At 34.2% G+C, this 14,174-nt stretch overlaps 1 protein-coding gene across 1 annotated transcript in view; it reads left to right on the forward strand.

Moving 5' to 3' along the window:
- DOK6 (docking protein 6) overlaps window positions 1–14,174 on the forward strand; it is a 622,361-nt gene that overhangs the window by 361,687 nt on the left and 246,500 nt on the right. Inside the window, exon 4 of the mRNA XM_027852414.1 lies at window positions 6,380–6,499. Within this exon, the coding sequence (XP_027708215.1) occupies window positions 6,380–6,499 (120 nt within the window). The remainder of the gene's footprint in view (window positions 1–6,379; window positions 6,500–14,174) is intronic.

Below are 14,174 nucleotides of genomic sequence, written 5' to 3' on the forward strand. Positions count from 1 at the left end.
ACTAACCTTGAATTAGGAGCTGGCATTAGGTATGCCAAGAAGGATGAATGATCCTTGATTGCATTGTTCAATTTTAGGGAACTTAAGGAAAATTTAGGATTTCATAGATCTCAGATTTTATACCTCTGTCTGAAGCTTTCTTCACTGATGCCATTATCTGAAGCACCTTCTGATTTAAAATTTTCCAGGGAATGAATTTTGTTCCTCCTTCTTTCTTCAAATCTTAAAAAAAAAAAAAAGACTCTATATCTGGCTTTATATTTTAAAGGAAAACAGGGAAAGCCCTTCTAAGGGATAATTCAGAACCTCAAAGTGATAAGATTTCAATAATCATAGCCACTGAAGGTCTGAGAAAATAATATGTGAGTTTCTGGGGGGAAATTGGCAATTAACAAGTGGCCTTTGTAAATCTTTGTAAATACATATATATATTCATACATACATACACACTTGCATATATAAATCTTAAGAGTCTTAGAACGTTAAGCACAGGAATGCTAATTTTTGTTAACTGGTTAAATAAGAATTTTTTTACAGAAAAAAAGTGCTTTATGTCCCATCCAGAACTTATTAGAATTCCCCTGTTATTGATGAATTCATTAGAACATCTGTGGTGATACAGTGACTCCTCAGAGATATAGATAATTTTAAGGTTTTCACATTTAACAAGAAAGGGTGGTCTGGACAGTTTCCACTATGGAAACTTGCTCCTCATGTCAGTTGCCTCAACTATAACATGTATAGGCTTTTTTAAAGAAAACAAATTTATCATTTATTTTAAACATTCTTTTTTTAAAATGGAATTCTTAATTTTCTCTCTCCCTGCCATCATTCACCCAGCCATTGAGAAGGCAAATAATATAACATCGGTTATAAGTGAAATCATGGAAAATACATTTCCATATTAACCATGTTTTCAAAAAGTGAAAAAAAAATATATACTTAAATCTATAGTCAGAGTTCATCAGTCTTCTATCTGGAGATGGATAACATTTTTCACCATGAGTCTTTCAGAATTGTTTTAGATCATTATATTGATCAGAGTAGCCAAATCTGTCATGGTTGATCATCATTACAATATTGTTATTACTCTGTAAAATATTCCCCTGGTTCTGCTCACTTCACTTTACACCAGTTCATATAAGTCTTCCCAAGTTTTTCTGAAAACATCCTGCTTGTCATTTCTTATAGCATAACAACATTGTATCAAAATCCTATAACACAACTTGTTTTCCCAATTGATGGGTATCCTCTCAGTTCTTTGCCACCACAAAAAGATCTGCACCAAATATTTTTGTATAAATATGTCCTTTTCCTTTTTCTTAGATCTCGTTAGGATACAGATCAAGTAGTGGTATTGCCAGGAGAAAGAGTACACACAGTTTTATAACCTTTGAGCATAGTTTCACATTGTTCTCCAGAATGGTTGATCCAACTCACAACACCACCAACAGTGCATTAGTGTCCTTATTTTTCCACATCCCCCCACAAATTTCTCCTTTTTCTTTTCTATCACAATAGCCAACCTAATAAAGTGGTACCTCAGAGTTGTTTTAATTTGCTTTTCCCTAATTAATAGTGATCTAGAACACATTTTGGTATAATCATAGATAGCTTGGATTTCTTTTGAAAACTTCCTGTTCGTAACTTCTAAATATTTATCAATTGGGCAATGACTCTTATTTTTATAAATTTTATTCCATTCCCTATATGTTTGAAAAAAGAGGCCTTGATCAGAGAAACTTGTTCTGAAAAAACTTTTCCCAGTTTCCTACTTTCCTCCTAATTTTAGCTGCATTGTTATTGTTTCTGCAAAACTTTAAATTTATTGTAATCAAAATTATCCATTTTAATTCTCATGAACTTCTATGTCTCTTGCTTGGTTATAATTCTTTTCTTATCCACAGAACTAACAGGAAAAAATATTCCATGCTCCACTAATTTGCTTATGATATTCACCATTTATATATAAATTTTGTGCTCATTTTGACCTTATCTTGCTATACAGTGTGAGATGTTGGTCTCTACCTGGTTTTTGCCAAATAGTTTTCTAGTTTTCCTAACAATTCTTGTCAAATAATGAGTTCTTGTCCCCCAAACTTGAATCTATAGGTTTAGAAAACAATAGATTACTGTGGTTATTTACTACTGTGTACTGTATACTTACTCAATTCTACTGATCTACTCTATTTCTTATCCAGTACCAAATAAATGTTATGATTACCACTTTGCAATATAGTTTAATATATGGTGTTATGAGGCCACCATCCTTCACATTTTTTTATTGATGCCCTTGATATTCTTGACCTTTTGTTCTTCCAGATGATTTTTAAAAATTTTTCTAGTTCTGTAAGATAAATCTTTGGTAACTTGATTAGTGTGTGCTGAATAAGTAAATTCATTTAGTTAGACTTGTCATTTTTATTATTTTAGCTCAGTCTACTCATAAATAATTAATATTTCTCTACTTATTTGGATAAATCTTTATTTGTCTGAAAAGTATTTTGTAATTGTGTTCATAAAGTTCCTGGGTTTGCCTTGGCTGTAAACTCCCGAGTATTTGATATTGTCTACAGTTCCTTAAATGTCATTACTCTTTTTATCTCTTCCTGCTGCACTTTGTTTGTAATATATAGAAATGCTGATGATTTATGTGGGTTTATTTTACATCCTGCAACTTTGCTAAAGTTGTTTCAACTACTTTATTAGTTGGTTCTCTATGATGTGCCATCATATCATCTGCAAAGAATTATAGAATCCTTTCCTCATTATATAATTTTATTCCTTCAATTTTGTTCTCTTCTCTTATCACTATAGCTAGCATTTCTAATGCAATATGGAATAATAGTGGTGATAAAGTGTGTTTCTTATAAACAATATGTGGTTGGATTCTGTTTACTAATCCATTCTACTATCTGCTTCTGTTTTATGAGTAAATTCATCCTATTCACACTGATAGTTATGACTACTAACTGTATATTTCCCTTCATCCAATTTTTTCTATTTATTCTCTCTTTCTTCTCATACTGACCCTCTTCAAATATCTGTTTTGCTTCTACCACTGCCTCCCTTAATCTGCCCTCCATTTTATCTTTCTCCTTTTCCCTTATACCTTTCCTTTCCCACCTCCCTGTTGAGTAAGATAGATTCCTATATCCCAATGAGTGTATGTATGTGTGTGTGGTTACTCCCTCTTTGAACCAATTCCAGTGAGATTGAGGTTCAAGTTTTGCCTGCCATTCTCCCTCCCCATCTAACCCTTCATCATAAATGATCTTCCTTTCATGCCTCTTTTATGGGAGAGAATTTTCCCCATTCTTCCTTTCCCTTCCTACATCTTTCAGTGCTTCCTCTTTCTCATCCCTTCATATTTTTTGAGACCATCCCAACATAATTGACTCACATTCATGCCCTCTGTCTACATAAACTCCTTCTAATCACCCTAATAATGATAAAGTTTTCAGGAGTTACATGTATCATCTTCCAATATAAGAATGGAAACAGTTTAAACTTATTGAGTCCCTTATGATTTATTTTTCATGTTTACCCATTTACACTGCTCTTGAGTTTTCTGTTTAAATGTCAGATTTTCTATTTATCTCTGGTCTTTTCATCAGGAATGTTTGAAAGTCCTCTATTTCATTAAATATCCATTTTACCCTGAAGTACTTTACTCAATTTTGTTGGGTAGGTAATTCTTGGTCGTAATCCTAGCCCTATTGCCTTCCAGAGTATCATATTCTAATTTTCTACTACTTTAACATGTTAGCTGTTAAATCTTGTGTCATCTTGATTATGGCTCCACAGCATCTGAATGACTTCCTTCTGGCTGCTTGCAATATTTTCCCCTTGACCTGGAAGTTTTGGAATTTGGCTATAAAATTCCTGAGAGTTTTCATTTTTTTATTAGTTTCATGAGGTAATCAATGGATACTTTTAATTACTATTTTACCATCTGTTTCTAAGATATGGTGGTTTTCCTTTAAAATTTCTTGAAATATGGTGTCTTGGCTCTTTTTTTTTTTGATCATGGCTTTCAGGTTTTCTAATACTTTTTTTAAAATATCTCTCAATCTTGCATACCCTTTGATCCAGCAATACCACTACTAGATCTCTATCCCAAAAAGATCATAAAAAAATACTTGTAGAAACTTTTTGTGGTGGCAAAGAATTGGAAATTGAGTGCGTACCCACCAATTGGGGAATGGCTGAACAAGTTGTGGTATATCAATGTAATGGAATATTATTGTGTTATAAGAAATGATGAGCAGGTGGATCTCAGAAAAACCTGAAAAGACTTACATGAACTGATATTGAGTGAACTGAGCAGAACCAGAAGAACATTGTGCACAGTAACAGCAACATTGTGTAATGATCAACTTTGATAGACTTGGCTCTTCTCAGAAATACAATGGAAAATTGCATGCAAAGACAATTCCAAAAGAATTGTATTTTTGTGCTTCTTTTATCAAGCTGTTAATTCTCTTTTCATATTCTTCTTGCATCACTCTCATTTCTTTTCCTAATTCTTTCCTCTTCACTTTTATCTTTTTCTTTAGTTCTTCCAGGAATTCTTGTTGGATTTGTGTCCAACTTTAATTTTTCTTTGAGGTTTTGCTTATAGCTATGTTCATGTTATCTTTTTCTGAGTTTGTGTCTTGATCTTCCTTGGCACTATAGTAACTTTTTATGGTCAGGTTTTTTGTTGTTGTTGTTGTTGTTTAATTATTTTTCATGTTATTTCTTGACTTTTAACTTTATGTTAATGTTGGTCTCTGTTCGTGGAGTAAGGTACAGGAGTCTCTGTCCCAAACTTCAGGCTATTTTCATTCTGCTGTTTTCAGAGTTAGTTCTAGGAGTTTGTAAGTATTCAGTGCTTCCAGGGTGGTGTAATCCAGAAAAAAATATGGTCGCTACTCTCCTGGTCTATGATCTGGTCTTTACCCAGAAAGGGTCCCTGTCCCCTGCACCTGCAAGTCCTAGCATTTCTCTCCTCTCTGGAACTGTGGATGGACAATGCAACAGGGTCTTTCACTCACTGTCAGCTCAGGGTCTTCTATAATCTCTTTCTGACCAGTTTATCCAATTCCCTTACCATCTCTGGTTTGAAAACTCCCGTAACTGTTGCTGCTACTGTCTCTATTGACCCCAAAGCCCACTGCTTATGTTGTTACTATGTGTGAATTTGGCACCTTTGGCATAAGCTTTTTTTTTTTTTCCATTTTGAAAATGAGGAACCTGAGGCGTAGTGACTAGCCCAAGGCCATACAACACAACAATCACTGGAAGAACCAAAGTTAGGTTTTTATAAGCCTAAATAAACTTTTTTTTCAAATAAACTACAAGAATGGAGAGAGAAGATCTAATTCAATACTCCTTTGATCCATTTATGCATCTTTTAGATTTAGAGCTGTTGAGCGTAACTAATCCTATAACAAAGGGAAATATGAGTGAGCCAAATACCATCAGTAAGCTTAAATTCATTATGATTGTCCTCATCAAACTTTGTATTTCCATAGGATCTCAATGCCTGTTCAGAATATCTCATCACATTCATGCCCAGGAAAATTGTGTGAGATAAGTATATATTAATGGGGAAGACTCCCAAAATACATGAGATTAATAAACAGGGAGTTGTTGGACCATTCATTGCTATTTTGTAATTGTAAGAATGTTTAAATTGCATTATTATATAATTATTTCAGTTTTATTCATTTTTATAATCAACTTATCTACAACAGGTCTGCATAACCTGTGGCCCATAGGCTGTTTACGGCCTGCAGGCTTCTTGCAGTGCAAGAAAGGATTTCTGGCCTATGAAAAATGAAGAGGAAATCCTCTGTTGGGCTGAAGATTATGCAGGCCTGATCTACAAAATCACTCTTGCCTAAAATTTCCCTGGTGGAAAACGTTAAGCATCATTATATCTTGGAGACAATTATTTTAGAATTATCTCAACAATAACTTAGAAAATAGACACTGGACAGTGATTGTGTTTTTAAATTTTTTTGGTTGTCTTGCTGTAAATAGAGATGCAGAATTCAGATTCATTCACAGAACTTGTAACAATAACAATAGCTAGCATTTATAAATCCCTTTAAGATTTGCAAAGCATTTTACATATATTACCCCATTTGATCTTTATAACAACCTGGTGAGGTAGGAGCTATTATTTTTATTATTTTATAGTTCAGGAAACTGAGGCTTAGAGAGGTCAAATGACTTCTGGAATCACTCAACCATCAAGTGTCTCAGGCAGGATTTAAACTTAGGTCATCCTGAGTATAGGTCCAGTGCTTTATCCCTTGTACCACTAGTGATTGTTTCTTGATACCTTTGTGCAAAGCTGTGTATCATGGTCATTACTTATTATTTGCAGAGCTGGAGGCTGAGGAATGGTGCAAACACCTTTGCATGGAGTGTCTAGGAACCAGACTGAATGACATAAGCCTTGGGGAACCTGATCTACTGGCTGCAGGAGTGCAGAGGGAACAAAATGGTATGTGTCACATCTTTGATGCCATTATACTAAGCCATCATGGTAGAAGCTTAGACCTGGAGGCATCTGAGCAATCATCTAGTGAGATATGGGATTAGAATGGGGTTTTTAATCTGGGATCTTCAAACTTGTTTTTTAAAAATATTTTAAGATATTTTGTTAATTCTGTATACAAAGGAACACAATTTTATTATTTTATATTATTACATAAATAACATTTTATATTATTACACAATTGATTTTGTTTATGCATTTAAAAATATTGTTCTGAGAAGGGGTCCATGAGCTTCACCAGATTGCCAAAGGGGTCAATTACATAAAAAGAGGTTAAGAATCTCTGATCTAATCCAGTCTGCTCATTTTATTGGAAACTTGGGCCAGAAAAGCTAAGTAGTTTACTAAAAAGTCACAAAGCTAGTAAGCACAGCAGAACCAAAATTCCAACCCATGTTCTTTGACTCTAAACTCAATCAGGACTTATCCATCAGCTCATTTTTTACATGAACCAACTAAGAATTTTCCATGAGTTGCCCAAAGTCACATGGGTTAACTAGCTACAAAGTCAAGATTGAACTCAGGTTTCCTGACCCAGCCCAGTATTCATAATATTAACCAAATTAATGCAATCACAAGAAGCAGCATGATTTAATCAAGTGCCACAGTTAATGCCTGACTCTGCCACTTACCACCTATGTGACTTTGGATAAATAACTTCATCTTTCTGTGAGTCTGTTTCCATAACCTTTTAAACTGGACCTATGATTTAATTTTTGTAAGGAATTTTAGTGAGAAAGTCCCTTCTTAATGTAGATCCACTCCTACTCTGTAACTTATAGACTTAATATTCCCTGAGGCACCAGTTGGCTAAGGATCACATAGGTAGTATGTGTCAGAAGTAGAAATTGAACCTAGGAATTTTGATTCTGAGGCCAGTTGTTTATCTCTCATGCCATGATTCCTCTCCTATAAAATGAGGAAATTGAATTACATGACCTAAAAGGTCCCTTCCAGGTCCAAATTCTTTGATTCCTTAAGTTTATTTAGAAGATGATGGATATAATTGTAGTTTCAATTCATCAGTTCAACACTCAACATGGCCTAAAGTTTGTATCAAGTAGCAAATATTCAATTCAATCCTGTATTTATTAAGGACCCCCTATATTTATCATAAATCATTTATCTAGAGTTTAATGGGAACTCAAAGGTCTAGTCTCATTCTCTTGCTTTGCTGATGAAGAAACCAGTTTCCAGGCAGGTTAGGTGATTTGTCCAAAGTCCTTCAGGAGGTACACGTTGAAAGCAAAATTTGAGCCTAGTTTCTCTGAATGCTGAGGTGATATTTTTGCCATTGAACCATGAGTATCACACTATGCTAAGTTTTGGGAACACAAAGAAAAATTATAAAAAATACCTGCCTTCAAGGAGTTTACTACATTCAACTAGAATAACATAATGTGTAAAAAAAAAATGTATACATGATAATTTGAGGACAAAAAGAGCATTAACAACTAAGGAGACCAGGAATAGCTTCCCAAAGGAGATGGAAGATGGATTTACCATTGAAAAAAGCTAAGGATTCCAAAAACCAGTGGTTATAATGGAGTTCATTGTGGGCATGGAGGTAAGCCTACGCAAGAGCACAGCAGTGAGAGATGAAGTAATGAGTATGGTCAATATGAAGTCAGTCTGACCAGAATACAGTGTTAAATAACTATGCTTGAAAAGAACCCTTGTCTGGAAATATTAATAGTGGAGAGGACCCACCACAGATAGAAGTTAGAAACACAATGAAACAAGGCAATATCAGGGAATGACAGACAAGTTAGTAAGTAGATAAGTGCCAAAAGAGGTGGGCAGGGTTAGATAATGAAAAAGGGTCAAAACCAAAAATCTACAACCAGATCTCAGAGAAGGGTAAGCGGGACACAAAATTAAGTTTCCAGTTCTGGAACCTCTTCAATTCTCCTTCTCTATACTATCTTCCTTGATGATCTCATCAGTTCTTATGGGTTCAGTTATCAACTATCCTAACCTCTCTCCTGAGCTACAGTCTCACATCACCAAGTTGGAAATTTGCTCTTGGAAATTTCTAATTGTGTACTACTACAGGCATCTCAAAGTCAACATCTCTAAAACAGAACTAATTACCTTTTCCTCTGCCCTCGCCTAAGCCCTTCCTTTCCACACCCCCACACCCCTTCAAAGTCCCCATTACTATTGGAAGCACCACCGTTATCTTACCCATCCAAGCCCAAAACCTCACTGTCATTCTCAACTCTTCTCTCACATTTATTCCACATATTCTTGTCTTACTGTTTCTATCTTTAAAATATGTCTCATTTACATCTCCTTCTACCCACTCAAATAGCCACCATTTTGTTGCAGACTCATTTCTTCAAGCACAAATTACAGCAGTAGCCTTTAAATTTCTCCCTACTCTAGTCCATCTTCAATTTATTTGATATGTTTATCTTCGAGTAGTACAGATCTAACCATGTCATCCCATATTAAAAAAACTCCATTGACTATTACCTGCAGGATCAACTATTAAATCTTCTGTTTGATTTTTAAAGCCCTTCATATCCTAATTCCTTTCTACCTTCCAATATTCTTGTACTTTACTTTCCCTCACATGCTCTATGATCCAGTGACTGGCTTTCTTGCTATTTTTTACACATGATACTCCATCTCCTGACTCCATGTCTTTTCACTGACTGTTCTCTACTCCTAGAAAGCTCTCCCTCATCATCTCTGCCTCCTAATTTCCTTGATTTCTTTCAATGCTCAGCTCAAAGCCCACTTACTGCAAAAAACATTTCCTTGTCCTCCTTAATGTCAGTCTATCTGGGATTACCTTTAATCAATTTATATATAGATACACATATACATATGTGTCTGTATATTATGGGTATTATATATATATATATGTACATGTAAATATAAATATACAAATCTATAAAATAGATTTACATATTATGTCTATATATTCATAGTAATATTTGTATGTATTATACAAATATTTACAATAACTAGATGTTTATATGTTTGCACACATATAAACATATGTATTGCTTATACATGTCTCCCCCATTAAAATATGAGCTCCTTGAGGAAAAGGGCCATATTTTGACTTTCTTTATTTCCCCAGTACTTAGCACGTAATAAATGCTTAATAAATTCTTTAGATTGATAAGTGTAAAATAAATGTAAAAGAAAATATGCAAAAGAAATTTGGTGGCATAATAGTAATCACCTTTACTATCATTCACAACCTACCTGTCCATTAGTAGCACAGACAAAAGCTGGTTGTATGTTGATAATATGAAGCCCTTAATGGCTCCTGTAGCATGTGAACACATTCTCATAATTTTAATATTTTCATAACCATTCACATAGTAACTCCAAAAGTGCATCCTCTCATCTAAATTTCTGGAGCAGCCACAAGTATACAAGGCACATTGCCACATTGCTTTAAGTGTCTTTTCCTGTTCAGGGTTTTTAAAAAGGAAGAAAAAACTTTTGTAGATAAGCATCTGTCAAACACTGTGTGAAGGAAATATAAAGAAAGCTAAAAATGTAAGTTTGTGGGTGGAAAAATAGCACAGCTGTCTTCATGCAGCTCTTTGAAAGGTGTGGTATTTGTTAGAATTGTATAGGCTCAGGTTTGCAAGGAGTTTTTCCATGGTGAGAAAATAGCTTGTTCCCTTTATTTTCTTTCATGGTATGAACACCAAAGTGACGAGTCTAGAATACAAAGAGAAACTCTGATGAAGAATTTCTTGAGAAGAGAACAAAAAAGATTTAGATATTGGAACTGCAAAGCCAGGGATTGTGTACACAAAAATTTGCTTTCCTGTATTATCTTCTTGTCAGAGTTGTGATTACCCTATCTATGATTCTGCAAAAGATGTTTTTTTTTTTAACTTGCTCTTTCAGCAATGTGCGTGCATTAATGGAAACACACACACACACAGGATAGTTAATAAATACATGAATAATGCTTTTATTTATCCTTCAGGTATGAAAGGTACACAAAGCATCTCTTGATAATAGCATCCTCCTTCTAGAATCTGTGTTATCTGATTCTTACTTCTCTCACATCATCCCTATATCTAGCAGTCTCAAATTCTATGGAGTTTTCTTTTACAATGTCTACCACAGGTCCTTAGGATTTAAGGCTAGAAAGGACTGCCCAGGTCATCAATTACAATGCTATATTATTTTAGAGGTGAATGATAGAAGATTCATAGAGGTTAATTATCTGGTACAAATCACAAAGAATAAGTAGCAGACCCAGGATTCAAACCTATATTTTTTAGCTTCAAATCCAATGGTGTTTCTAGTACACTGCACCAATGGTGCATCTGTCTTTTCATTTATATTTCCATCATTGTAGATGAGGCTTTAATCTGTATGCCAAGACCAATGCAATTAAACATAGCTTTCATGTGAAGCAATAGAATTAGAAGATGTGGATTCTAGACCTAGCTATATCACTAACTAGCTGTGTAATCATTTGCAAATAATTTAATTGTTCTGAGCCTCACATTATCATTGTAGCATAGATTTAGGACTGGAAAGCACTATTAATTAGAGATTATCTAGCCCAATGCCCTCATTGTAAATGAGGAAACTGAGACCCAGAGAGAGCCAGAAATTTAATCCAGACCTAACTCTAAAGGCTTTCTACTGTACTACTTGTATCTCAAACTGAGTGGATTTTACTAAGTCATCTTGAAGGTCCTTTCCATTTCTAAAGAGTCTATGTCTCTATAGTATTTAACAGCCCATGAATATGCTTTGTGTTTTTTCACATCTACCTATTTCACCCATTTGTAATGGTCTTCCCCCTTCTCTCTGCCTTTCCAAATATTATCCATGCTTCAAAAACCAGCTTCAGTTCTGCCTCTTCTTTCCCTCCACTAAACTCTAAAAGCATTTATTGTGTGTGCATTTAACAATTAATATTTCTTCACATCTTCTCTTCTATTGTTGTATTTTACCTTAAATCTTTAACTATTTCATTTTTCACAATGAAAACTCCAACTATATTATAAATTCATTCAAAGTAAGATCTGCTCATTAAGCTGCTTTATGTTTCCCTCAATGTCTTGTAGATTATAAGACCAGATAAACACCTATCCATTAAAAACTATTCAAAACCCATTCAAACATCTTAAGCTATTTGTTGTGTCTATGCTCAGAATGCACCCCTTCCTCAACTTTGCCTCTAAGAATCTTTATCTTCTTTCAAACATCAGCTCAGGATTATTTTGTTTTTTATCTTTATATACCCAGCACCAAACACACTACCTTATAATTTATTGTTTGTACATAAATGTCTGTTAAATTCAACTGAATTTGATCGCCTTTGTCATCTGAAAATGTTAGCTGACCTTGATTTCCTAGTATAAAATTCAAATTTTATAAACTTCAAGCATTCAAAGGTATTTGTAGAAATTCAGTGAACATTCATTTATTTGTTACTGGTAATGTTTTAAAAGTCCACAAAGCCCTTTACTTTTATTTGCTTCAAAAATAGTATGAATAGAATCACAATTCCAGAGGAAGTTCAATTTTCTTCCTTTCTGGGAAATTAGATTGAATAAAATTACCAAAAACTATTTTCATAATCTTGCAGATTCCTTGTATCTACTAATTACTGTTGTGTCTCACTTTACATAATCATTCATTTCCCACATCTGGGGTTTATAGTCACTTGTCTAAATTATGGATTGCTAAAAGCAAGAACCTATCCTACCTATTGGAGTGATAGATTTGCAGTAGTGTCCTAGATGGCTAAGGAGATTGGGGAAAGGTAAGATGGGGGAATAAGAACAGAATACCAATGTATATCAAGAAGAGCTTATTCGTATAACTGGATTTAGCAACAATTGATCAAGAGTAATTCAAACACTGGAATGAAATCAGTTAGATTTGGTGTTATGAAAAGATATGAGTTATCTGTATATTGTTTTTGTAATTGTAAAACTCCAGTTGTCTAAGTAGGGTGTAGGATATGATCCAGTTCCTTTCCTTCACTGATAATACATTTTTCTTGTTTGTTTTCTTGATGTTCACTTCATACCAAGGTTTAAGTTTTGATTTTTCAGAAGTGCCTAGAATTTTCTCTAACTTATGAAATTTTTCCTGTCTAAATAATTGCTTTTTGAACTGTCCTTCAACTAGATCTCAAGTACTATTTACAGTCCTTTAAAGCAGACAACACTCTATTATTTAAAAAAATGAAGTTCATAAAATATATTTAAGGCCTTCACATACATAAATCAAATATTTGATCAGAGTATTTTTCTTTTTAATCAGTTAAGTTCACAACCAAGTTTTTTTTAAAGGTATTTCATAGTATTGAATTACATAATTTGTTCTGTGTCAGAAACCTGATTCTCCATACATATCATTCCCTTTTATCATGTAATTTTCCTGTTTTAGGTTTTAAATTTCTCTTAGGAAAAAATGTTGATATGTATGTTGTCTTGGTTCAACACAACATAATACATTATTATAGCTTTGTGATCATACTTATTAAGAACATAAAGGACATCTTATCACCAAGGAAAGAAGATTGTATTTCTGAATCTTGACTAGAGTATCCATCCTGACAGTCAGAACAATGGCCTCTCCTTTGGTGTTTTACTGACTTATCAAGAAAATAATTCCTACAGCTTTTTCTTACATGCTGTGATGTTAGTTAAGAATGAAAAAAAATATGGAAATGGTTTTCAAAGGTGAAAGATAACAATAGACTGTTGTTGAGATAAAACTATTCCATCTACTCCTTTCTGTAGTCATTGCTATCTAATGTTAGTGACTTTCATGTTGACTCAGCAGCCCAAAGGTTTAAGGGGAAGGATATATATACTTTTCGTCAAGAAGAATTTTTTTTTAAAAAGGGAAAAAAGTTCAGCAACACTAATCAATATATAAAAATATGATATGTGTAATATTCCAAATCAATCATTTCACCACTCCCTATGAAGAAGACAGAGATGGGGCTTACATATATTTCTTTTTCTAGAAGACATCTTAAACTTAAACCATTCCAAAGTGGACTCATCATCTTTCACTTCTCTCCACCATTTTTGTCAAAGGCATCACCATGCTTCTAGTCTCCCAGGTTCATAACCTTAGATATTATTCTGACTTCTCACTCTCCTTTACCCCACAGATCCAATCAGTTGGTAAATCTTGTTGCCTTTATCTTCATAACACCTCTCACATCTGATACCTTTTCTCCACTCACACAGCTACCACCTTAGGCCCTCACATCTCTCTTCAGTTATTCCAACAGCTTAATTACTTCTCCTGTCTCAAAGATCTCCCTACTCCATTCCATATAACACTCTCCTGTCAGAGGCATTTTCCTTAGGTGCAGGTCTAATGTTTTGATCTTACTACTATATAAACTGTAGTGGCATCCTATTGCCTCTAGGTTCTAGAGTTACTCTCTCAAACCCCACTCATACTTGCATACTAGGAACCCAGGACTGGGCTGGTTCTTCTCTTCTATGGATTCTATGGGAAAACTTGAGGGACTAAGTGTGTATATGGGGGAGTTTTCTAATGCTTTAACTTATAAGCCCTTACTGGTGTTGTCCCACAATATTATCAGGTGATAGTAATTAGTGAGTCAGATTTAATTAGATGTCATTAAATT

The sequence above is a fragment of the Vombatus ursinus genome, unplaced genomic scaffold (assembly GCF_900497805.2).
Source record: "Vombatus ursinus unplaced genomic scaffold, bare-nosed wombat genome assembly UNPS02009573.1, whole genome shotgun sequence".
Lineage (NCBI taxonomy): Eukaryota > Metazoa > Chordata > Mammalia > Diprotodontia > Vombatidae > Vombatus > Vombatus ursinus.